Source organism: Lutra lutra, chromosome 16, assembly GCF_902655055.1.
Source record: "Lutra lutra chromosome 16, mLutLut1.2, whole genome shotgun sequence".
NCBI lineage: Eukaryota > Metazoa > Chordata > Mammalia > Carnivora > Mustelidae > Lutra > Lutra lutra.
The window spans coordinates 30014338-30041056 of record NC_062293.1 but is presented as its reverse complement, the minus strand read 5'-3'; the positions used below and the strand labels follow the sequence as shown (position 1 = coordinate 30041056).

General features: G+C 39.9%; 1 protein-coding gene across 4 annotated transcripts in view; it reads right to left on the bottom strand.

Annotated features, from left to right (window-relative positions):
* Positions 1–7828: 7828 nt before the first annotated feature.
* STXBP4 (syntaxin binding protein 4) overlaps positions 7829–26719 on the bottom strand; it is a 165621-nt gene continuing 146730 nt past the window's right edge. For all 4 annotated transcript variants that reach the window (XM_047706529.1, XM_047706524.1, XM_047706525.1 and 1 more), the window contains 2 exons: positions 26019–26076; positions 7829–8197 (listed from right to left, as the gene is read on the bottom strand). In XM_047706529.1, the coding sequence (XP_047562485.1) occupies positions 8083–8197; positions 26019–26076 (173 nt within the window). In that variant the 3' untranslated portion in view covers positions 7829–8082. The remainder of the gene's footprint in view (positions 8198–26018; positions 26077–26719) is intronic.

Below are 26719 nucleotides of genomic sequence, written 5' to 3'. Positions count from 1 at the left end.
TAAAGCCTTTACTAAAAGGTTTGCAGCTAGAGGGGGATGGTGTGGGATTTTAAAGTGTGACTCCTCCTAGCTAACATTTTCACCTTCCAGGGTTCTAGATAAAAACACCCAGTGCACCAAAGAGACACAGAAGAAATAACAGACTATTTGAGCCAGTTTTCTGTCTTCTCATTTTCCTCCCAATGATAACTGATTGATCCCCCTAGCTGCTGCTGTTGGGTGGGATAGCCACAGTGAGAGTGACTAGTTGGCTTTAACCAGACTTTCGATTTTTGTTACCCCATGGACAGAGGAAGCACAAGAACGTCGGTAGGACCAGATTTTAAGACTGTAAGATGCAGTAACCCAGCACACTGGGTAAAAATAAATTAGTAAATAAATGTAGTAACCCAGTGTGCATCTGGACAGACAGGTCAGCAACTTGTCTTGGGGTGGAAGTTCTAGGTTCAACCCTCCAGACTGGGAAGAGGGGCCAGATGCACATGGAAAAAATGCAGAAGTGGCATTTGTAGAGCAGCAGTGCTGGGCATGGGGGACAGAATGTGAGGCAGAGGTGAAGAGAAAATGCGTCTTGAAGGATAGGAAGGGATGGATGAGGAAATGAGGCTGGAGAGAAAGTGGAAAGGGTGCTAGGGAACTACTGAAGAGTAGCAAGGGAGCAACAGACTCAAATATGGGCTTCAGAAAGATAATTCTGACAGATACGTGGTCGGCTTATTAATGGGGACAGGTGTGCCAGAGAGGCAGGAAGGCATAGTGCCTTCATTGCCCTTATCTGGGTAATAAATGGGAAAGGCCTGAAAAACAGAGAGGCAGTGTTTGCATGGAACACAGGATTTAAGAAATGTCCTAGAAACAGTATTTGCCTTATCCTTTGTTCCAAACTCACCAAGCATAGAAGTCATTGCCCGACGGGGGCAGAGGCAGAGGAAGGCCAAGAGTGTTACTCTAAAGGAGATTTCTCCACGTAGAGGTAGGGATTAATGACCTTGAACCACACTAATCTCTGCTAATTTGCAGTTCCCTCTGTTCTTTGGAGTCATTGCTATACTCCAGGAGGTTTATCTAGTGCCAAGGCATTCTGGGTTTGGATGGCTGATGTCACTGTCCAAACTGAGTTTCACTGGGAGGCCATATGGATCGAATGGAAAAAATCCTTACTCACGTCCTGTGGGGTTTCTGTTACTCTTCACAGAAATCAATCTGATCTTCCACACTGGACCACACACACGGGCTGGAGGAAGCTCACTGAAGTGGTCCAAGGCCCCATCTGCCTAGACACACGATGCAGTCATTTCCATCCTACGGACAATGAGGAATGGGTCTCCTCTGCTCTCACAGCTAATATAATTGGGAGTTTTGCTGCTCCCGGAAAGTGGCCCAGGATGGGGGGCCCAGGCCTCCTTCTCAGGGTCCCCACCAACGTTTTTGTTCTTTCTTCCCTCTCACAGCCACAGGGATTATTTCCTAGATGGAGAGTAGGAAAGCCTTGCTCTTCCTCCTCAGACATAGCCACAAAACTTTGATCTAAATCACAATTCCTTTCCGGTTCCCTAAGGAACCAGACTTTTTTTTTTTTTTTTAAGATTTTTATTTATTTATTTGACAGACCACAAGTAGGCAGAGAGGCAGGCAGAGAGAGAGAGGAGGAAGCAGGCTCCCCACTGAGCAGAGAACCCGATGCGGGGCTGGATCCCAGGACCCTGGGATCATGACCCGAGCTGAAGGCAGAGGCTTTTAACCCACTGAGCCACCCAGGTGCCCCGGAACCGGACTTTTGAAAACTCGAAAAAGTACATGCTGATCTCACACCCCGTTCTTGAGGCAAGAACATTAAATGGCCTACAAGTTCAAATACATGATAAAGAAGCAGGAGAAAGAGGGGCGCCTGGGTGGCTCAGTGGGTTAAGCCTCTGCCTTTGGCTCAGGTCATGATCCCAGGGTCCTGGGATCGAGCACCGCAGAAGGCCCTCTGCTGGGTGGGGAGCCTGCTTTCCACCCCCCCCCCCCCGCCTGCCTCTCTGCCTACTTGTGATCTCTCTGTCAAATAAATAAATAAAATCTTAAAAAAAAAAAAAAGAGAAGAAGAAGAAGAGGGAGAAAGAAAACAAATGAGAAAAGCTTTGGTTAATTTCAGTTGAACTTCCTTTATATAAAACACATTCATGTGGGGGCTAGGATCACGTCTGTTTTGCGTCGCCATCTCTAGTACTTAGCAAAGTATCTGGCATCTAGTAGCACGTGTTAAGTGTTTAAGTGAATAAATGAATGCAAATGCATGAGTTAAACTGGGAACTAAGCCTTGGTAATGGTTAGTACATTACCCATTCAATTCGGCAAGTATATATCGAACACCTACTACGTGACAGGCAATGTGTGAGATCCTCCTTGATGGTGCTAGATCCTTCCTACAGTATGAACAAGACGAATAAATCCCAGCCTTCGTGGAGCTTACTCCCGTTGTTAATAGGGAAGACAATAAACAAACGGATCATTACAAACTGGTAAGTAATTGATAAGAAACAGTGAAATAATAGAGAATAATTTAGTGACGTGGGAATGGGGGTGGGGGGTGCAGTGAGAGCTCGTAATCTGATTGCACTTTCTCTCAAACTATCCCACCCCCCAAAAGTAAAAATGAAACTTAAAAGAAGTTACAAAAGTAGTATTAGTTAAACATAAAGTCACATGAAGAAAGTGCCTACAGAATTTCACGTAACATTTAGGTAATCATCATTCAGGCACATGTGGATAGTTGTGTTTAAAACAGCTTGAGTATTTTATTTTTATTTATTTTATTTCTCAAGTTAAGTTTCCATGGGCATATTCTGTTTACAGTTCATTTCCTCAAAAGCTACATGCAATAGAGTATATAAATTGTTTTAATGGTAGTTCAGTTCTTTCTGTTCTGTAGATGGCAAAATTCACGTTTGTTGACCCCTGAAAAAGTTGCATTTCACTTTAGCAGAGAAAATAAAAATGTCCATTTCCCCCCAGAAAAAGGATAATATTTTCTAATTTTGCAAACACTTTATGGAGGTATCATTTGATTCTGTATTTTTACAGCTGCCTAGCATTTATTATTGGAGCGCCCCTTCTCACAGTGTGTTTCTCTTTCGTTTCTAGTCAGGGGGTGTTAATATTATTTTGGAATTATTCGAATTTGAGAGAGTGATAAAGGGCCTCTCTTGAGGGGTTCTTACTAAACAAACCCCTGACTTCTTACTCCTTTAAGGAAAAATAAGGAAAAAAAAATAAGAAAAAAAATAAGGAAAAAAATAAGAAAAAAAAAAGGAAAGAAAGGAAAAAAGGTTTTAGATTATGAGTTTCTTGGTTTGGGAATCAGAACTATTTGGTATGGTAATTTTAATACCTTGCATCTTGTCCGGCATTTGGCAGGTGCTCGGGAAATGGTCGATGAGTTGAACTGGTTTGGGAAGAGTCAGGGGATTACCCTCCTCCATATACAGATGGGGAAACTGAGGCTCAAAGAACTTGTAGATGTGTTTGCATTGTGTTTTGTACTTCACTAAGGGCTCTCACTCAAGTTAGCTCATTAAGAGTGGGTTTTTACCACCATTATATATAAAGTAAGAAATGTCAGTAAAAAGAGGAGAGTAATGATGTGTTCAACAGACAGTGAATTAGTCATTGCCAGACTCCCCTATATATAGCAAAGCATTCTCTGCTGCTAAGGGACAACTAAAACCTAATGATGAAAAAAATTCAGGTCCTCAGACAATGATAAAAAGAGGATTACTCTTCTAAGGACAAAAACAATCAGAAAAGCTATTGGCAATCTTTGCACTAAAAAAAGTCATATAATACATAGAAAACAAACTCTCCTACAATATTGGTGGTGGTGTAAATTGGTCCTATTTTAATGGAGAATTTTTGAATATCTACCAAAAACTAAAATGAAGAAACCTTTGACAGAACAATTTGCTTTTATGAATGTATTTCCGCTACAGCCCTACTGGCATAAGAGGGCATGCGTATATGAAGAAAAGGATTTAGTGAATGTAAGAATGTTCACTATGACATTGTAACAGAACAACTTGTAACAGCTTAAGGGTTCATGAACAGACTGATGGCTGCCAAAACTATGAGTTATCTGAGAAGTGTTATTTTACATAGACATTTGAAGTAGAACAATCTATATATTGACATGAAAAAGTGACCCCAATAAATTATGTCAAAAGCAAGCTGCTGAACGGTTAACTGCTAATCAACAGGTAACTTCTGATTAACTTTGAGTAAAAAACACTCATCAAAGTATTTGTGATGACTATCTCTGAAAAGTGAGATGAGCTATGTTTTTCACTTTATACAATTCCATACTACTTGATTTTTCAATGGAAATAGGTTAATTTTCACATCCAGATGTTAAAGAGAAGCTGTTCCAACTCTGGCCACTTGAGATTTTTACTTTTTAGCCAAGAATAAGAGGACGCAGGAAATGGATACTTTTGTTCTACTTTGCTATAGTGCCTCACACTGTGTCTGGCACACTGTGGGTGCTCAGTAAGTACCCGGGGAATAAAGGAGTAAGGATGACCAATCCTGGTCACTCTTTCATGAGGTGAGGTGGAAGGACATAAGAACATTTTCTAACCCTAGAATCTGAGCTAGTCGTCCACGGAGAAGCTTATCACATCAATAGGGCTGACTTATGTTAAAGACTGACTGACTAGATAAACATCAACTCACCAAAAAATTATCTGGGGGTTCTACTTGCATTAGATAAGGATTCTTAATGAGTCCCCACCATGTTTCTTTGAGCGTCTCTTGGGGGTATTTATCTGTTGGGTTTGGAGGTTATAGAAGCATAAAGAGGAAGAAACCCCAGACATGTGGGGTTCAGTGCTTTCACTTGCTCTGGGGGAATTCTTTCCTGGTGAGCCCTAAATCCCAGAAAGTTCCTGACTGCACAGAACTGGAATCTGTCCCTTTGAAGAACTGACCCACAGACCCAACTCTGCCCCCAGAGTCACACACAATGGATCTAAGCAGCTCTGCAGAATAGTTTAAGAGAACGGGTTGTGCCACACCTGCCCTGAACTCTTACCTTCCACGTGTAGGTGCCCTGTGACCCTTAGGCAAAGATTAGCAACTCTCTCTAATCCTAAATTTCTTCTTTACAAAATGGGGATGATTATAGTTTCTACCCTATGGGGTTGTTTTAAGAAGATAATAAAGTAACCTATGCAAGCTGCCCATCCCAATGTATGTCACAAAATGCCCAACAAAGAATATCACTACAATTTTCATAGGCCTCTTCCATGAGGTATTCCATGAGGCAGGCAGGCAGGAAGAGGCACAAAATAGCAAAGTTAACATATGAGGTGTCTGTCAGTAAAATGCATGCCTGAGGACCTTGATTTCAAGTCTCCTCTGTGTTTTCTTCACTTAGAAACAAATTAGAAAAACACTCCCAGTAGGAGGAGGGAAATTTCAGACCATTAATTTAGCAAAAACAAAAAGCCTGCACTTTCACAATTATAGACACTAACTTACAAAAGTAACTCTGGGTGTTTGAGAATCTTACTCACCTCCGGGGGACACAAGGAAAGAGCTCCCTCAGGGACTTCTCTCAAAAATTGCCTCCCTGAAGCTGGCTAAAATTCACGTAGCTGTCAGGAGAGACACGAGTTTTCTTCAGCCATTCTGAAACTTCTCTCAGGGCTAATGACTGCCTATCAGCCTGGATTTGACTTTATGCTATTATTGAAGACGTAAATTGTAAGTCCTATATATAGTCAGGCGTGAATGGGGGGAACACAACATAGACCTATATTTATGATACAGATCCGTATTATGTGCCATATGAAACTTAACAGACTAAGAGACTTTAGGATTAGGACTCATTTTTGACCTGGCCACTAACTCCGTCTGTCACCTCTTAGGATCTCAGTTGACTCATCTATAAAATGGTTACAACTGAGAATTCTTATATTCTAAGGAGCTCTAGGTTTGCACAGCTGTGCTGGGGGCTGCTTTCACTGGGCCTCAGGCTTCTCTCTCAAGTACAGCAGCAATATTAACAAAAAAAAAAAAAAAAAAAAAAGCCTGTTACATATATTAGGACTCTACCTAAGAATTCATTTTAAAAATGAGTCTTTTTCTCCAAAAGATATTTGAACATCACTGAATCCCAAGATCCTCAAGGTTGGGGTCCCTTTTCTCGTCATTGTTTTTCAGAGGTGGGGAGAGAGTGATGAGAACAAGGAGGAGGAGGAGGGAGGGAGGGAGTGGTGAGAAGAGACCATGGTGACAAATAGTAACTTCTGGGTCTTACCAGCCATGGTCTGGGAACAGGGTATTCTGATTAAGTAATGATTATTACTCACTTTCTTCCTAAGTATGTTACCTAACAATATCATAATAGTGGATATGAATAAATCCCTTTATACCATTCAGTGTGTACCTAACTAATGCCCAGGACATTTAAAATGACGTCCTGCCCACTCCACCCCAGTTGCCAGCCACAGGTTTAAATCCTTAATGGAGAGAAAATCTGTAGCCCTCCAAGTCAACGGCTCCTTCCTTCCAGGAACTGTCTAGTGGCATCCTTACAACAAAAGAGCTTAAGATGGAAAGTAATCAGTTTGGAGGGTGGTATCAGCAATCATTGAGACCAGTCTTGAACTCACAGCAGGGGAGTTCATGGAGGAGTCCCAGACAGCAGAAGAGGTTCCAGATGCTTCTCTGGCAAGGTCAGCCTACACAGGGCAGACCCCTGATGGGAGCCAGTCCCTTTACTGGAGAAAAATGTGAGCTGCTCAAGGAAGACTGCTGGAAGGGCATTACGGAGCCACCCTGACCTGGTGAAGGTTTGGGGGAGGAAGAAGCATTTATAGGAAAACAGTGGGGTTATGTGGGGGCTCTGTCTGAGGGAAGAAGGAGCCTCCCGGATCTCAGCGGCGGCTGGAGAGCACAACTGTGGAGCTCAGCTGTGTCAACAGAACCACCACGGTGGCCTGCATGTTGGGCTGCGACCTCCATCTGCAGGGACGGTGGGGAGCAGTGGAAAGGGGGCTGGATGCAGAATCACAAGACAGGTGTGACTTTCAGCCCCAGGAGAAGGTGCTTCATTTCTCTGAACCACTATTTCCCTAACTGAAAAACAAGAATAAAAATACCCACAGGATTGTCTGTGTTTTAGGCATGTTGTGTGGTTTAAATAAAAGAGGGTCTGAGAAGCTTTTGGTAAATGAGAAAGCCCCATACACATGTAAATTATATTCCATGGCTTATGACACAGTTGCCCAAATGTGATCCTTAAGAAACTTCTAAAAACTTGCTCAAATCACTTTCCTAAGATACTAATATAAAAGGCCAGTGACTTATCAAATAAATGAAGTGCTTCACAGTGTTCACATAATTTTCCAGTAAGTCTTCATTACAAAAACCATGGTATCTGATATTCTATAAAGAACTATATATAAACTTATAAATCTAATTGTATATGAAAAAATATACATATCATAAAATCTAATTATATATGATTTTAAAAAATGCAACCAGGTGATTCTTAATTCCTATAGCGGCAGTTGATCTTATAAATGCATACACTTGTATCAGAAAATTTTACCGTACCATATGCTCTCACTCATACGTGGAATTTAAGAAACAAACCAAATGAACAAATTAAAAAAAGAGACAAAACAAAAAAACCAGTCTCTCAAATACAGAGAACAAGAGGGTGGTTGCCAGAAGGGAGGTGGGTGGGGGCATGGACGAAACAGATAAAGGGGATTAAGAGTACACTTATTGTGATGAGCACTGAGTAGTGTATAGAATTGCTGAATCACTATATTGTACACCTGAAACTAATATGACACTATATGTTGCTGACACTTCGATAGAAGAAAAAAATTCTCATCATAAGCAAAAAAAAAAAAATTTTTTTTTTTTTTTTTTTTTTTTTTTTACAAAAGTAGCCTAAATCCAGGTCTCTATTTCACAACTTCAGTAAGTAGGGTATGTTTTGCTCCTATTTTAGACCATTGCATGTTGGGGATCATCCACGTAAAATGAGATGTTAGAAGACCATGGAGCTCAGCTTCCTACAGAAGACCATCAGCTCTTATGATCGGGAAGTCCTCTGGAACAATCCTCTTCATTCTCCTCTGAGCAGGATAGGTTCAGTGCACTCATCACGGGATGGATCCAGGATGTCGTCTGTGTTACATGACTTGAGAAGAACAAGGAATGCAATTATAATCTAAAAGACTGCCTGTCCTTCTACCCGCCCACGCATGTCCTGATCCCAGTGACACTGCTTCCTCCCTATGACAGCCCCTTGTGACAGGAAGCAACTGGAACTCCATCCAACAGTTTTAAAAATTCTTGGGGTAAGTTTTGAGGTTCAACCATGCCCACTTCTTTCTTTCTTCTTTGGTAAAAAGGAATGTGGGAGAATGTGTCATCTTTCACTCCTTGCTTTTCCTTTACCCGAAATTCAGTCAGCAAGTCCTGGGACTGTCTTCCTGAAATATCTGTGGGGTTTTTTGACCTCCTCTCCTCTTCCAGTGCTATAGCCTGGGTCACTGAAATTGCTTGTCTCTCTGTCTGTTCTGGTTCTTTGTTAATTCAATCTCTACTGCAGGCAAGAGAACAAATCATATATTGTGGCTCACCTGCTAAAAATTCAGTGCCAACCCATGCCTTCTGGATCAAATACATACTCCATAGTATGAAATATCTTGCTTTTTTTCCTTACCTGCCTCAACAATACTTTCTTCTCTGCCACAGTCTTTTCCTCCCTCCCGCTTTGTTTATCTAGTTAACTCCTACGAATTCCAAAGAACCGTCTCCCTCAAAATTCCTCCAATCCGTGCTCCTGATCTTATCTCTTGCTACACTCCTAATATTATAAGTGCCTGTTTATCTTCAATAAAGAAGTAAGAAGTTACTGCATAAGAAGCTCCTTAAGGGCAGGAACTGTGTTTCTTGTCTGAATTTACGGTGCTTCCCATGTGCTCAGAATCGATGACGAGGCATTTCAGGGAAGAACAGAAGCAGAGGGAAGGAAGGATCCAGCACAGGTATAGGGCCTGTTCAGGGAGTCCTGAAACATCACAACCAGGGCCCCTACCTGGCGCATGCTGTTTCTCTGACTTATCCACCCCTCAGTCTAGCTGGATGAACCACCTCAATCCACCACTATCTGCCCAGCTCCCGAGTGTTGGACAGGTGGCTGCCAGAATTAGGATGATTTGTTTCTTCTTCCTGGATACTCTTTCTTCCACTGGCTTACCCCACTGCCCTCATCCATCTAGATCAGTTTCTCCCAAGCGCATCTTATCCAAACTCAACCATGGAAAGTAGTATCATGTCTTAGACTGAGTCTGTCTGAGGGTTGGCACTTAGGAGGACCAAATACGATTGGGGGGGTGGTGGTGTCTAAAAGTTTCTCCTCGGGATGCCTGGGTGGCTCAGTTGGTTAAGCGGTTGCCTTCGGCTCAGGTCATGATCCCAGGGTCCTGGGATCGAGTCCCACATTGGGCTCCTTGCTTGGCAGGGAGCCTGCTTCTCCCTCTGCCTCTGCCTGTCTCTCTGTCTGCCTGTGCTCGCTCGCTCTCTCTCCCTCTGTCTCTGACAAATAAATAAATAAAATCTTTAAAAAAAAAAAATAAAAGTTTCTCCTAAATCACAGAATGACATTTCCAAAATATGTTTTTAAAGGGTTTTTAGAAACTTTTATGTAAAGAAGATAATTCTATGATCAAATAAGTTTGAGATACACTAGGTTAAACAGACCTAAACGGGTTTCTTTACTGCAGGATTCCCTTAAGCCTTAACTGTATTAACATGTTCTATGACTCTCCATGAGTATGCAGTGTTATTCAAACTAACATGCCCCTGTTAGCACACATGGGACTAGCATTCCACAGACCACAATTGGGGAACTATCACAAAAATGCACTTACTTTATTGGCTGTTGATGACAATAACTGAAAATGTTGGACTTAGTACAAATGGGCAGTTTTACTGCCAATGGTGATTTGGTTTGTTTTTGACCCTTTATCCCAAATTCAATGCATACCCCCCCACACAAACTGTTCAACTCCTGCATTTAAATATTAAAATTCATCTTTCCATGGAAGATCACTGATAGTTTCATACGGGGGTAAACGGAATCAAAGTGTTTTAAAGTGGCAAGGCCCAAACATCTTCGTAATTTCAAAAGCACAGAGTGTGGTTAAGTGGTACAAAGAATCATTCTTCTGTTGACAGTAATCCACATTACTATTATCTCTTTAAAATGGTTTATGGTTTAATGGAATTTCTTATTACGGAGGCGAAACTTACTAAAGCATTGGATTCTGCACAGGTTAACTTCATTTCAAGGTCTTGGGGGCCAGGGGTAGGGAAAGCTGGAAGTCTGCCTAAATTGAAAGTGGTTTTAAAGAAATACTAATGAGTATAACATAAGAGGGCCAGGAGGCCGCTGCAAGGTGAAATGAGGACACATCATTCTGTATGAAGCACCTGTTTAAAACTAAAAGGAAAAACTTGATGAGAAGGTTTTGCTAATTTTAAAATCTTGGTATATTTACTTTGATGTTTACCAGCACAATTATAATATCCTAGTCCAAAGAAGAGACTTCAAAACTGTTATAAATCCTCCCTCACCACCAATGTCCCCTAATTAGGAAGTGTGGGAAGGAAGGCAAAGGGGAATAACCACCTGAGGGGCAAGTTCGGCTGCATGCTTTCCTAGTAGACTTTTTGAAAAACAGTATTCTTATGCTTAAACTAGTGTAACTGCCTCGATATGGACATTCCATTAAATTTATAACGTAAACTAAACAAAAGCAAAATGTCTAAGGAAAAAAATGTAGTTATCGACTCTGAACAATGACTATGAGAAAGTTCCACTAGAAGGTTATCCTTGCCAGGAAACTTAATTAGCGCTTTTTTTTTTTTTTAAATAAAAAAATCTACATCTGATCTTTTCCTAAATACAAAAGCAACACCATAAAATATTAATTGATTAAGCTTATGTTCAAAGTATACTTCTTGGTATCTGTTTAAAAAACAGACACCCAAACACTAAATGTGCAATTACAACAGCTACTTACTAGGAAACAAAACAAACAAACAACAACAACAAAAAAACAACTAACAAAGGGATAAGGTTTCTATGCTTCAACTACATATTTCACACTTAGGTCTTTTGTACAAACAAAAACCAAAGCTGCTAAAACTCAGGTGAAGTGCCTGGCAATGAGTATATTTTCAGTAAGTGATTATGGCTGTTTTTTTTTTTTTTTTAAATAATTAGAACTTTGTAATTATTGCAAGAAAAATTTGGAATTCTTCCTTTGATGCTGGACAGGGCCAGCTGGATGTATACCATTCAATTTTATGTCCTGGTGAGCACTGTGCCTAAAGAGCTTTGACATAATCGGTATGATGAGATAATCCCAGCTTTACTGGCTTGGAGAACATTCTAGTATTAGAGATATTTCCTCTCTGATTTGTGTGCTTGGTAGCTCAACTGAGGAGAGAGAATAAATCAGCCCTGTTGACTCTGTTTAATTAATAAAGACCCCATGGTTCATAAAGTGAGATGCTCCTACTTAGTATGAAAAATTTAGAGGTCTGGAGAATAAATGAGGCTGACTACGGAATGTAAAAATCTTCCATCTGAACATACACTACCTCTGGCAAATGTTCCTGCAGAGAGTGCATCTGACCTGATTTGGGGCGCAATCTGAAAATCTAAAAAGCATAATACTACTTGCCTCTGAGTGTTTGCCAAATCTGTTGTTGGGAAACACTAATATTCGATCTAGGAAGAAGATGGTGTTGTGTTTTCTTTCTTCCATAATATTAGTAAATTGAAAGACATATTTTAGGGCCTATAAAAAAAAAAAAAGCCCTAAGAGAACATGCTTTATTTTATTGGCAAAGAAATGTAAGTGAATTATTTAAATCCCATTATAATTACCCTCCTTATGTTTCTTACCCTCCTAGCATGCAAAATGCTTTCTTTCAAAATTAAAATTTAGGACAGCCTTTAAGAGAAAAGTGGTTTAAAGACAAAAAGTACACTAGGTTTGAAGAAATTCATTCTTAATAACTGTCTGTGATGATGAAAGAGGTTCTTCTGTTAAACTCCATTATAAATGTCACTATTTATATATCATCGTGAATTTAGCAAATGTGCATATATGATTTTATCATGATGAAGATAAGGTTGCAAAATAATGTGACTAATTAACTTGCAATGTCTTTTTTGGGGGGGTGGGAGGTAATTCTACGCATATAATATTCATATGAACAAGAAATTAAAGACAAGTAATATATGTTAATTCAATCTGTTTCTAGCATCAGTATCTTGGAATTACTGGAAAATTTTACAGCTGTCCATAAATGGCAAGTAGTAAAGACAATAAAAGATTTAAACTTAAAAAAGAATCCCAACTGAAAACAAATTGGAAAAAAAGAAAAAGAAAACAAATTGGAAGGTAAGAACAGAAAGTGAACCGTGTCAATCAAATTATTAAAAAGTCACCAAACCTTGGTGACGCAGCACATAATCTTGCCAGACACTGGTTATGAGACTGACTAGGAATTAGTAATATGAAGAATCTATTCCAAAACATGCTTAAGAGAAAATCACAAGCTGTTTGTTCCCACTGACATATAAGGAGTTCCCGCTTATATAATTTTGGAAATATATCCCTAAAATCAAAATGGATATTTCTCAGTAATTAACTCTGTAAATATCACAATAATAGTTCCATATTTTGTAATTAAACATTTGGAAATCTAGTGGGACTCTGACCAAATATTAGCAGGATCCCATCCAAACCTTTATGATCTTCAAGACAAACTTCTTTTTGCTACATATTTATGGCAATTTATATAAAAAATATGTATCTTTTGAAAATAGAAAACTAATTAAAAAACCTTTGTATCTCAGATATCACATTATTATAAGAATCTGAAGTTATCGTAACATGTTACTTATGCACAGTATTGGGAAAAAATTGCTGTCTCTAGACCTGTAAAAGATGAACACTGAAAAGAAAATTCCTGAGAAAAATATGGAAAATATAAATTATATCCTTTAAATCATATACACAGGTTTAGATTGCTGTCAATTACTGTACAGAGCGAAAACATCCCAGATCCAGAGCTGATACAAAGAAACTGTTCTACAGTCACAGATTACGGTTTTGGGCAACTCTTAAAAACTGATGCTGTTGGGACGCCTGGGTGGCTCAGTTGGTTGGACGACTGCCTTCGGCTCAGGTCATGATCCCGGAGTCCAGGGATCGAGTCCCACATCGGGCTCCCAGCTCCATGGGGAGTCTGCTTCTCCCTCTGACCTTCTCCTCACTCATGCTCTCTCTCACTGTCTCTCTCTCAAATAAATAAATAAAATCTTTAAAAAAAAAAAAACTGATGCTGTTTTTCACTGTGATAGGATTACAGAATACAGAAGGCCTCAAAGAACATGTATTTATACAATGGACTATTAGATACTAATGAACACAGAATTTTCAAGTTTGTATATTTGTACCTTCTTATGTTCCCTTTGGCAGTGCCCACCAAACTTTACATCCTCCCTTTCATATCACAGCATTGTTACCAGGAGGTAGCTGTCCAGATGCAGACTACCTGTCCTGACTATCCTTATATGAGCCTGTGTCTAGGTCCTGCCAATCAAGGTGAGAGGACTGATGCTTGTCTCTTGTGGGCAGGGGTTTTTAAGGACCTGGAGTGCCTTCTCTACTCTTGTTCCTCATCTGCTAAATGAAGGCAGAGGACTCTGAGGATCAAGGAGATGAGGAGCCATGAGTTAGGAGGAGCTGGGGTACCAAAGTCACCAGCCAAAGCGTAGAAAAGCCACTCGTCCACCAGGAAGCTCTGCATTGACTGGTATGTGAGCATTAAGCGAGTGAAAGGTGGCGGTTTGTTACAGCAGTTAGTGTCATTCTAAATCATCATCAAGCAAGAAGAGGGTATTTCAAGATCAAGCCTTGACTATCACTCCCTCAGTACATACAACTTCTCCAAACTAAAGAGGTTGGCTTTCTAGAAAAATACAGAAGATGGGCAATATATTTATATTTACACGCTACTTTAAAAAGGTCAATAATCAAAAGACTGTCAGAATATAGATTGATGAAAACTAAATTTAATTAGAAACAACTTTGCAAGACCACTGCCAGTTTCCAGCTTAAATTCTCACTTATGAACAAAAGTGAATGAAATACTAAAGCTACTTCAATTTGGAATGTTCAGATGTTTCATTTTTTAGCCAATAAAATAAGTTTAATGAACATCTGATTAAGTATGTTTTCTTAATTACCAAATTTGAAACTTAATAAAAACTAAAATTAGTTGAAACAAAATTTCAACTAATTTTATACTTATTCTAATTTTCTTTTTCTTTTTTTTTTTAAGATTTATTTATTTATTTATTTGACAGACAGAGATCACAAGTAGGCAGAGAGACAGGCAGAGAGAGAGAGAGAGAGATTGGAGGAAGCTGAGCAGACAGCCCGATAAGGGGCTCAATCCCAGCACCCTGGGATCATGACCTGAGCTGAAGGCCGAGGCTTTAACCCACTGAGCCACCCGGGCACCCCCTAATTTTATTTTTCTACCTAAGTTAAGTGAACTACACTAAAAATATAAGAACACGAATGTGCATATTTTATCAGAGAAGAATTGAACATTCTAAAATGACAAAACTGGATGGGACTTTGAGAAGTTTCCTCCCTCACCATCTCTATAGTCTTGACATGTTCTATCCAAATATTACCAACTCCATAATGCGTAAGTGCAAAAGCCACTTAAGAGTGAGTGCTATAAAGTAGAAACTTTCAATTATAGTAAAAAATTATGGGATAAACACCAAACATGCCATCAACCTTTATAGTTCTCTCATCAACTCTACAATACTATTTCTAGTAGTGCCATCTTGGACTTGTTAATCAATGGACTTAACTGACTTTTAGGAACTTAGTTTATTATGAAGAAGAGAAAAGTTATACTTAATATCCTCACGCTGGATATGAGAAAACTAATACCGAGAGAGGCAAAATAACTTACTTCAGGTCATAATACTGTGTTAGAGCCTGGATCTGGACTCAAATCTGACTTCTGAGAGTTTAGCCATTCTGTTAAACTCTTCCCTGAGGCTCTGTTATTTGGGTGGGTTTCAACAATAATGTGTATGGAGATTTGGGGATGGGTTAAATGATCACCTAAGGGGCTCTTCAGACTTACAAAATGAGGTAATTAAGGATGGGCTGACTGATCATAGATTACATAGTCTAAATATTTTTTAAAGCACTTGCCACAAAACTCATATTTTTATTAAGTAGGAATAAAAAGTACTAGCATGAAGCCTGCTTCCCCAGAAGTTTTACACTTTTCACATCATGAAAATGAATTCTTACTATGTCTGTCTTCTTGCTCACCTGTCTGTTAACTTCTGGAGGGCAGAGAAGCATTCTTGCATCTTTACAATCTCAGTGTCAGGCTCACAGAAAATGGGGGTCAATAAATGGATGATGTATAGATCCACCAGACTTTTCACTGGTATTTTTATTAAACCACAAGTAAAAAAATGCTCAGAAGTGGTAAACTAGCTTATTTATGATTGAGGGCCAGATAAAACTATCTTCAGATGGGATAATGCAGTCACCTCACTCTAAGAGATTCAGAAATATGCATAAAGAGACTCAACTTTATCAGGAAAGCGTTCAATTGATTTAAATATCCTAAACGTCACCAAATAGCTAAGACTACTAACCCTCTTCACCAATATTCTAATATCCAAGTAACTTGAAAAGGTCTATTCATCTATTTGGTGGAAGGTAATAACTGTACCACTATGATAATCCAAACAATTTTGATTAGAGTTTATTTCCTAAATAACCAGAATTATATGTAAACTTATTCAAATCCCAGGATTTAAGTTATAGTTGCTTACATCGAACAAATACTATTGTTTTTTTTTTTTTTTTAAAGATTTTATCCATTCATTTGGTAGACAAAGATCACAAGTAGGCAGAGAGGCAGGCAGGGAGAAATAGGGGGAACAGGCTCCCCACTGAGCAGGGAGCCCAATGCGGGGCTCGATCCCAGGACCCTGAGACCATGACCCGAGCTGAAGGCAGAGTCTCAACCCACTGAGCCACCCAAGTGTCCCCGAGCAGCTACTATTGTTAGCTAAACAAATCTTGTGTTAATTGGTAGAGTATAAAATGTTAACAAAGACAAACAGATGTGATGGTAAGGGGTGGCTAAAAGCTTACACTACCCCTCAATTCTCTAAGCATTACTGAAATGATTTTACTATCCTGCAATTTTCAGCCTCTGAAATAACTCAGGATGCAGCCAAAGCCATGTTTCTAGGCATCCAACACCCAACAAAAGGATGCAGATTTTTCCTAAAGAGGCCTAGTTAATGCTGACCCTAAGTAATAAGGTTCAGGTAAGGTCTAAGAAGACCCTCTAGCCCCCTCAATGTCCTAGATCATTCATTTGATATGGATGTTTGGGTGTGTGACAGCTAGATCAAACTTGACATCGAATAAGCATTTTGTATTTTACAATGTTTTTTTTTTTTGATAGTGATTTCCCAATTTGCTTTTCATACAAAGCTCATAAACCTGACTTGTCTCTACAAGTTTTACAACTGAAGAAACCGAGGCTCAGGGTGTTCAAGTACCCTTAGCTCACACAGTTTACTATTCTTTCATACAGACTATGCAGACCTGCTTTGAAATCCCAGATGGCCCATGTATTAACTGGGTTACTATGTGTCTCTGGGAAAGTTACTTGAACTCCGAGTCTCAGTTTCCTAATGGAGAAAACATGCAACACCTGCCTCAAATAGTGTTAAGAGATAACATGTATAAATCCTCTAGTTCCACGCCTGATGCATTCTAGGTGCAAGTCATAACCATGACCCTCTCCCCTCCACCTCTGACTCCTTGTATTAGTTTTCTATTAGTGCAGTAACAAATTGTCACATAAAATTTAGTGGCTTTAAACAACACAGATTCACTGGCTTACAGTTCTGTAGCTCGGAAGTCCGACATGGCTCTTGCTGGGCTAAAATCAAGGTGTTGGCAAGGCTAATGTTCCTTTCTGGAGGCTCTAGAGGAGATTTCCTTTCCTTGCTTTCCCAGCTTAACGGCCACCCACATACTGTGGTTCGTGGCCCCCATCTTCAAAGCCAGAAACACCGCCTATCAGTCCCTGCTTCCACTTTCCTATCTCTTTTTCTGAACCTCTTCTTCTGTCTCCCTCTTTCACTGTTAAGGACTCATGTGATTAGACTGGACCCACCTGGTTAATCCAGAATAATCTCCCTATTTTAAGACCAGCTGATTAGCAGCCTTAATTCCATGTGCAAACTTTATGCATGGAACCTAATGTATCCAAATATTGTGGAGATTAGCACGAGGACGTCGTTGTGTGTATGTGGGGGGAGGTCATTATTCTCCTTGCCACATTCCCCCTCCCCTTAGCTGCTTCATCTACTAAAGACTAGGGCACAAGGGAAAAGCCACTTTTGGTTTGGATTAATTCTTGCAAATGTGCCTAAAACCTGGTAAGTGTATAAGAAAATGGCATATTGCTCTGTAATGGAGATTATTAGATAAAGAAAAATAAGGGGCTGGAAAATTTATGGAAAGTAGTTTAAGATAAAGAAGCAACTGTTGTGAACTGAATTGTGCCCTTAACCCCTCCAATTCATATACTGAAGCCCTAACCCATTAGGTGGGCTATATTGAGAAACAGGGCATTTGGGGAGGTAAAGTTAGATGCGGTTATGGAGGTGAGGCCCTGGGTCCAATGGGACTGATGTCCTTATAAGAAGAGGAAGAGACACCAGAGCTTGATCTCTCTGTGCACACATGGACAAGAAAAGAGGCCATGTGAGGACACAGTGAGAAGGTAACGGTCTATATCCTAGGAAGAAAGGCCTCACCAGAAACCAATCCTGATTGCATGTTGACCTTGGACTTCTGGCCTCCAGAACTATGAGAAAATAAATTTTTGCTCTTTAAGCCAGTCTTGGCAGTTCTAGCAGACTGACAGAGCAACTGAATTTGGGAAGGAAAGTGTTTGACGAATAAGTTAGTATTTGTTAATTAACTTAAATAAAGGGTCCTGGAGGCAGAGATAATTCCACATTTGGCTAAATAAAAGTATAACCCCAGAAAGGTGATGAATTTCCCAAGTACTTCTTGCAATCCCAGAGGATTTGCTTACAGTATCCCAATAAAATGCCAAAAAACATGCTTGATGCCTCATACCTGTCACTGGTTAAATGGGGGGGAAAAAGGAGTTTGATGCAGGCTGTCTAGATCTGGATGTTTTATTCATTTCAGTGGGCTCTGCCACTCTGAATAACCCAAGCCAGCTGGCTGACCTTTCGTTTAAATGACAGTTGCTCATCTAGCACTTCGAACTGCTATACCCCTTCGTAGATATTTATGGAAAATCCAGAGCTAGCTGTCTCAGGCTCTTGAGCAATGCAACCTCTCGGCTCCTGTCACAGGGCTTCTGTTTTGGCTACTGGTTTCTATTTGCAGCTGTGCAAATGTTGTCATTTACAGCCCCACCACTGTCCAATAGCAGTACTGTAAAATAAAGGAAGGGAGGGAGAACTAACCTCTGTTCAACACTCACCATGTGCCAGGTATTTTTTCAGGGGCTTACCCCTCCCCACTCCCCGTATTTTATTCAATTCTCAAAACAAGCCTAGGAGATATAAACCACTATCATTTTTGAATGAGAAAAGGGGATATAGACAACTGAAAACAGCATCGATTATACCAAGGTCACCCTCATAAGTCGTGCATAAATACTAGAACCCAGGTGTGTCTGACATTACAGTCTGTATTTTTTTTCCCCCTCATCAATTGCTTCCCCAAATTGGCAATGACAGTATTCACGCATTTGATAAATGTTTATTCAGTCCCTATCCATACCAGGCACTGTTCTGGTTAATGGATATTCTAATAGATGGTTACATCCAAACCGGTGCGTTGAATACAATTTATTCCTAAGTAAGAAGTGTTTGGGGATAAAACATGTCCTCCTGCAAGCCATCTTTTGATTTCTTCATTACAGTCTCATGAAGAATGAAATGCTCAGCATTCTCATGCATGTGGAAGGCAGTGAGGAGCTAACATGCACTCTCCTTATCTATGCTGCAGTTAGGTACACAGAAAGTGCATTGTGCCTCATCAACTGAGCCTTAGACTTATAGTCGTCTGTGAATGGGTATTTCTTAATGCACCCAAAATGAATCAAAGCAGCCAAATTAATGAGGTCTTCAGGAGGAGGGCTCCCGATAGTGTCCACTAAAGTGGACCTAAACTAGTCTGCCAAAGACTTAGGAAAAGTCCAAAGGAGCAGCTTATTATTTCCAATCCAGAAACCATCCGTTTCCTCTCCAACCTCTCCTCCAATCACCCCAATTTGTAATTACATTAGAATTACCCAGCATAGGCTATATTTGTAAAATAAAGTTAGGGGGTAAGAAAACATAACCTCCAATTTTTTCTCTTCTGTGTTCTCTATATAATTTATAAATGAGAGGACACCATGTAACTTAAGCCTTTAATTAATACAGTAAGCTGACAATGGCAAAGTCTGATTCAAATATAGGCTATGATCCACATTCTTTCCTCCCTGGGAACAACCTAATAGGATGTCCTACCTCAAGTCAATGAAGACAATCATTTAGGGTCATTAATTTCTCTGACTGGAGAGAAATGAAGACAGCCATGCCTAGCAGAAATCATTTATCTTTTAGAGTCATTAAAGCAAAGCTTTTAAATACTATCTTATAAGAACTTCTTTGGGTGGCTTATCATCATTTATTTCATTATTTCAACCTACCCTCTGTATTATTACTGCTCACCTTGGCAGAGTTTCTGCATTAGCAAAATGCTCTAGAAGACCAAAGATGCAAAGATGTGGCATGTGTCCCCTACACCTCTCCCCCCTGCATCCACAGCAGACCCTACTGACAAGACATCACCGAGGATGAACACAGCTTAGAATTCTTCACAAAACCATGTTTGAGACAGTGAGTTGAAATCTATTTGCCTTCCCTGCTCTAGACCGAAACTTGTTTCATTTAGAAATTACAGACTTCCTAGGTTCTACTGATAGACATTTGAATGTTCTAAGTATACTTCTTCCTATGTAATGGACAAAGTTTTTATAACATGAGGAGAGATCTCACAGTGAAGGCATATCAACACAAACAGACACACGGAGAATTATAAGTTTAAGTAACTTTTAAAAACATATGATTAGGGAGCACCTGGGTGGCTCAGTGGGTTGGGCCTCTGCCTTTGGTTCAGGTCTTGATCTTAGGGTCCTGGGATAGAGCCCTGCATTGGGCTCTCTGCTCAGCAGGGAACCTGCTTCTCTCTCTCTCTCTCTGCCTGCCTCTCTGCCTACTTGTGACCTCTCTCTGTCAAATAAATGAACAAAATCTTGAAAAAAAAAAACCCCAAATGATTATACCTACTGGAAAACTCACTAATCACTATACATAGCATCATTCCATGTTTGAAGCAAGTGTCTAATACTGACATATCTGTGTTACACAGATGTATAGGTTATACACACACACATATATAAAACACACACATATAAACATATATGTTTATATACAATACATACAAACTGTGTGTGTGTGTGTGTGTGTGTGTGTGTATTTACATATATTGTGAAATAGCACTGTGGTAGGCATCCTTTAAGACAGGTCCCAATGATACTCACCTTTTGGCAATCTTACTCTCTACACTGTACCAGGGTTGGTCTGTGTGACCAATTCACAGGAGTGATGGTATACCACTCACTTTTAGGATTGGTTATATAGACATTGTAGCTTTTGTCTTCATATTTCTTTTGCTCTTACTCTTTCTCTTCTCTCTTGTTTTGGGGGAAGCCTGCTGTCTTGTTATGTGTGGCCCTATGAAGAAAGGTCCATGTTTTGGTGAGGAACTGAAGCCTCCTGCCAACAGCCAGATGTGTGAGCTTGGAATAAATACACCAGCCCCAACTAAGGCACTCTTTAATCCCTAGCCTTGGCTAATAGCTTGATCACACCTTCATGAGAAACCAGAGAGAAAGAGTCAGAATGATCCAGTAAAACCACACCTGGATTCTTGACCCTCTCAAACTGGGTGAGAAAATGTTTACTCTTTTAAGCTGCAAAATTTGGGAGAAATTTATCATGCGGCAATAGAATTCACATGATTATGATCATCAATCACAGTGAAACTGAATTTTTCAACAGCAAAAGAAAAGAACGCAATGAAAGCAATGTAGCAGTAATGTCTGATTTGTAAGAATTAAATTAGGTTTTACTGCTAAACATAACTCTCATAGTAATTTTGTTAAATTTTATAACACATTTTAAAGTGGAATCATACCAAAGGATTACTGTAAATCTATAATAGTATACCATTTTCAAAGGGAAGAAACTGGGTAGGAAAATGGTTAAGTAAATCAGATAATTTCATCATAGCACCATCACGGTAACTGACATTTGTTGCTAAATTTAAGAATGCTGCAAATCTCTAAGGAGAAAATATGGAAGTCTTCCCTTGAATGCACTGGTGTGTGTGTGTGTGTGTGTGTGTGTGTGTGTGTGTGTGTGTATTTATATGTACACACAAAAGTGAGGCAATATGCATATCTATGCCTGTATGCATATATACACACACATACGTATATACAGACACATGTTTTTTAGTTCTGTGAAATGCTGGCTCTAGCAATGCCAACATTTTGATTAAATTTGTTTATACCAGGTAAAATGCATTCTTCTCTTGCATGAGAACTTAAGTAGATGACTACAAAGTATTATTAGGTGTGCAGTGGACATGTGCAGGAATATTCAATAAGGACTATATTTGTCTGGGCATTCTTGGGACAGCACTGACAGTTATTCCTTTGCCTGAGGCTTGGCTTCCATCAGATGGAACAATTCAATTTCCGGGAAGACAGTGACAGGTGTCAGTTTCAGGGAAGAGATTATATGTATACAGGCCATTATCTCCTCCAGTGTCCTGGAGGGGCAATTTCAACCTGTTCTTTTTAAGTAAACGTGAGAGAGGCAATGACCTGAGTTCATTACTTGCTATTTCCTGCCTCCAAAGTACATCTACCTGGTAAATGAACTACTCCTACCTCAAAATCTAAGGCTATCCAGGCTCAAAATTTCAGCTGGGGTAAATGGGAGGATGAAGATGAAAAAATTAGACCAAAAAGCTACACAGTTCCATGAAGGACATACAATGGATGTCTGTGTATGCAACCATTACGGACGTGGCAACAGCACCTATCTGAACCCAGCAGCTAGGAGCAGGAAGTAACCCTCATCAGAATGTTAAGAGTGAGGGGAGGGTGTGGGATGGGCTGAACTTGGCTGGAAGTGTGTCCTTTGGCTCAGGTGCTATGATAGGCTTTTCACATACATAAGCTCATCCATTCTGGACAAGAACCCAATGAAGTGCTGATATTCTCTCCATTCTGCAAACATGGAGAATTAAAGCTCAGAGAGCTTAAGTAAACATGCCTAAGGTCGTTCAGCTATCCTGTGGAGACACCAGCACTGGGACCCAAGTTCCTCCAAATCCAAAGCTCAGGCTCTTCTTTCCCCTGTATCAGATGGCTTTCCTATAATCAGCTCTACCTACACTAGAACTCCGGAACTTGACTCACACAAACCCCTGCAAGCCCACACTTATTCACAAGCTATTCACTTTGTGAGTTTGATGGTCTGGCATCCTGGCCTCCTCATGTGAGAAACGCCTGGGGAAGAGGGTGAGGTGAGTAAAAGATAAAAAAGGAGAATGGGGATAAGGGGATGGCCAGGCACATTGAGAGCTGCAAGAGAAGACAGCTGGGTCTCATTCTAGTTTATATAGCTTACCATCCCCCTGCAGAACTCACTAAAGATTTTGTTCAGTGGCCTCATTGCAGGAAGGCAGGGAAGTATGTAACACTTATTAAGTAAAACTTTGATCAAGAATAGTCAAGCTAAAATAAATACTGGTGCTTGAATGGGGTTAACTTCTAGCAGAAAAAATTAACTCAGGCAAGCTACCCATTCCTCCACGAGGCTAAGGAAAGGAAGCACTGTACAGTGTTAGCTTTTCTTATCTTTACTATTTGGCCTTTCTAATCTCCAGGAGATAACTAAGTATTCTTAGAACCAAGTTTCTATTTTGCTATTTAAAAATGGATAAGGTAAAGAAGACATCCAAATGGCCAACAGACACACAATGAGTTAGATCTCAGGGCAAATAGCTTGTTTATTCTTTCTCTTTTCTCCTGTCCTTGGATGCTATTCTTCCTTGTGGTAGGAGCCCAGCCCAAGACTATTATTCTAGTCCATGAGACACTGTGGCTTAAGCCAGCTGGGTACCAGGCAAGGAGAAACACTCACCATTTGGCTGGCCATCTCTTGCTCCCTCTTTGTCTTTGGTGATCAGTGATTGTGCCCTTGATATCCTTTCTTCACGTGGCACTAGTTAGGTGCTGACACTCAGCTTTGGGTTAGTATATACTACTGAGAGCTGGTTGTGGCTAAGGAGTCCCCACAGGGTCCAGACTCATTTACTTACATTTTTTTAAAGGCCTTTGAACCAGAACCCCAGTAAATAATTGAATGCTATGTTTGCCTTCCTTTGATCAGGCATTTCTTTTGGGGACTTTCTAGGAGATAGGCGTGGCTGAAGGCAGGATGCAACTCACCACCATGTTAATACCATCCTGATAAAAGCCAACTGGTGTCCATTTTCTGAACTGTTGGGAGAATTAAATGATACAATGCACAGAAATATATACATAACACATGCCTGGTTATCAGGTTTTGGTCAATAAATGGTCATTTTTGGGGTACCTGGGTGGCTTGGTCAGTTAAGGGTCTGACTCTAGATTTCAGCTTTGATCATGAACCTGAGGTCATGAGATCAAGCCCTGTGTGAGGCTCTGCATTCAGTGGAGAGTCTGCTTGACATGCTTTCCCTTTGCCCCTCCCCTTGCTCACATGCTCTCTCTCTCTCAAAAAATAAATATATCATTACAAAGTTAATATGAGTGAAAAACCCAATGAAAACGTGAATATGGTTTTTCATTTTCCTGCCACCTCTACAGTACCATGAGTCAAATATTCCAGGAGCTCAACAAGGTTAACCCAGTGTATCAGGGCACAAATCTCTTTCCAGAAGAGACATGATTCATGTAATCTGTGCATGGGATTCCTGGGTCCTCTATTCCAAAAGTCCCTTTCTCCATTCCTTATAAACTATGTCTTTGCTTTATTACTTTTTGCTAGAGAACACAAGAAAAAAAATACATCACAAAAACAGGTTTATCCCTAGTTTTTTCCCTCAAATCTTTTAAAATATGAAGCTTTTGAATTCTCTCTGTTTCCAATGGTCATATGATTTTTCATGCCCCCCCCCCCCATTATGGGCTTCTCCGTATGGCAAGTTAATCATAACTACTGGGCATCTACAATGTTCAGAGTTCTATGCTAAGAGCTTAACATTTAACGACGTATGAAGTAGGCCATACTTCTCTTACTTTATGATGAGAAAACTGAGATAAAGAGAGAGGTACAGGAACCTGTGTAAAGTGACAGAGCTTGGGCATCCAGAATCTAGATACTGCTTTGGAAAATACCTGCACACCTGAAAGGACATCAAGGACATTATCTCCCCTTTCCTCTCCAAATGCGTAACAAGAGTACATTGCTAGAAGGGACGATAAAGGGAGTCTTTTAGGTCTCAGAGTCTTTGGGATTCCCATTTGCGTTCTCATAATGTCAATTCTGGCATGACCGGAGCTCCTCAGAACAGAGTAGAGGTAGATCAGTCTGCTTTGTCCAGGGTAAAACTAATAACCAGTTCAGCAGATAGAATATGTATTAATGTTGAGGCTTTCAAAGAGACCGAACTTTGAAAGAGTCCAGGACAGAAGAATCCTGGAGTCAAAAGACTCTGATTCTATTCTGGCTTGGTAATTTTTTTTTTTTTTGCCATTTTTTATTTATTTTTATTTTTTATAAACATATATTTTTATCCCCGGGGTACAGGTCTGTGAATCGCCAGGTTTACACACTTCACAGCACTCACCATAGCACATACCCTCCCCAATGTCCATAACCCCACCCCCCTTCTCCCAACCCCCCTCCCCCCAGCAACCCTCAGTTTGTTTTATGAGATTAAGAGTCACTTATGGTTTGTCTCCCTCCCAATCCCATCTTGTTTCATTTTGGTTTGGTAATTTAATAGCTGTGGATTTTTGGGCAACTCCTGCAAGCTCTTATGTTCTTCATCCATAAAACAGCGAAAATAAGGCACACATACCTCAAAAGGTGTTCTGAACTGAGATAGGGTTTGTTCACATTATGCCCCATTTATCTTGTTAGTTATTTACGGCCTGTCTTTCCTCACTACTATATGAACTCCATGACATCAGACAACTAGTCTGTATATTCTACCACTGGATCTCCAAGGCACAGAACATTGCATGGCACAGAGCAAATGCTCAAAATATATTTGCAGAATGAATGAACTTTATAAACTGTAAAGCATTAAAAATGCTGATTATTATTAGTATTACTGCATTAAATATTAAGAAGTGTTAAGACATACAAAGTCGATTTTTTTCATTAGATATTAACTCTCATAAGTATTAATACTTTTAGCCAGAAGTGAATTCAGGCAGCCAATATTTAACTTCAGACTGTGATCTTGTTCCAACTTTTTGCGGTTTCCCTTGAAATAATTACCAGTTTTCCCCCAACCCAACGATATCTGATATTAGCATTTAAATCACATGAAATGAAAATGGTGAGGCTTCATTTCTTGTTACTAATTTTTGTAACCTCCAAGAGGGTTTCTTGGTTTTGCTGATTATTCTGCAACTTCCAGGTTCTCTCCAGATGTGAAGGAAATTGCTTACTTGGTTGAGATGCTTGTACTTACTTGATGAAGTACTTGATTCCATCTGCTGTGTAAGCTTCCTCCCACCCATAAGGTAGATCTAGAGTGAAGGGAAACCAAAAATACATTTAATAAGATGATAAAGATAACTTTATTTCCTGGATGCAAACTTCCCACATCTTTACAATTATTTGAGTACATTTCTTGTACAAAATAATTTTCTCGAAAGGAGGAATTAAAACAATTCAGATGAGCTTTCAGATTCAGCATCTTTAGAACACAATAAATAAGTCTGGAACAGTTAACAATCTGCTTTAGTTGCATTAACTGGATTATGACTTGTCATTTACATGGGGTGAGCATTTTTGTCAGCAGGATTCAAGCAAAAATTTTTGGTGCAGGCGACGGTTTTTGCCTAAAGGCAGAAGGATGGACAAGACAGACCCTGCTTGTCTATTCTGGCTCGGCATTTCCTTAATTGGCTCCCTTTACATGTTTTCGCTCAGCTCTACAGGGTATTGGTACATGATTTGCCCGATCAGCAGGGGCTTGAAAGTAGCTTCTGGACAAGACCGAATTCCTTGTGAAGTCTGGAAGTTTAGCAAAGTGATTTACAATGGATTGTGGTATTTTATTTTGTTAATTAAGAATTTTGCGTACTAAACATAAACGGCCAAACAATTTGCTAAACTTAGCTTTCATTTCTGTTAATGGGATTGAGAGTAGTTTAGTGAGCTATAAAG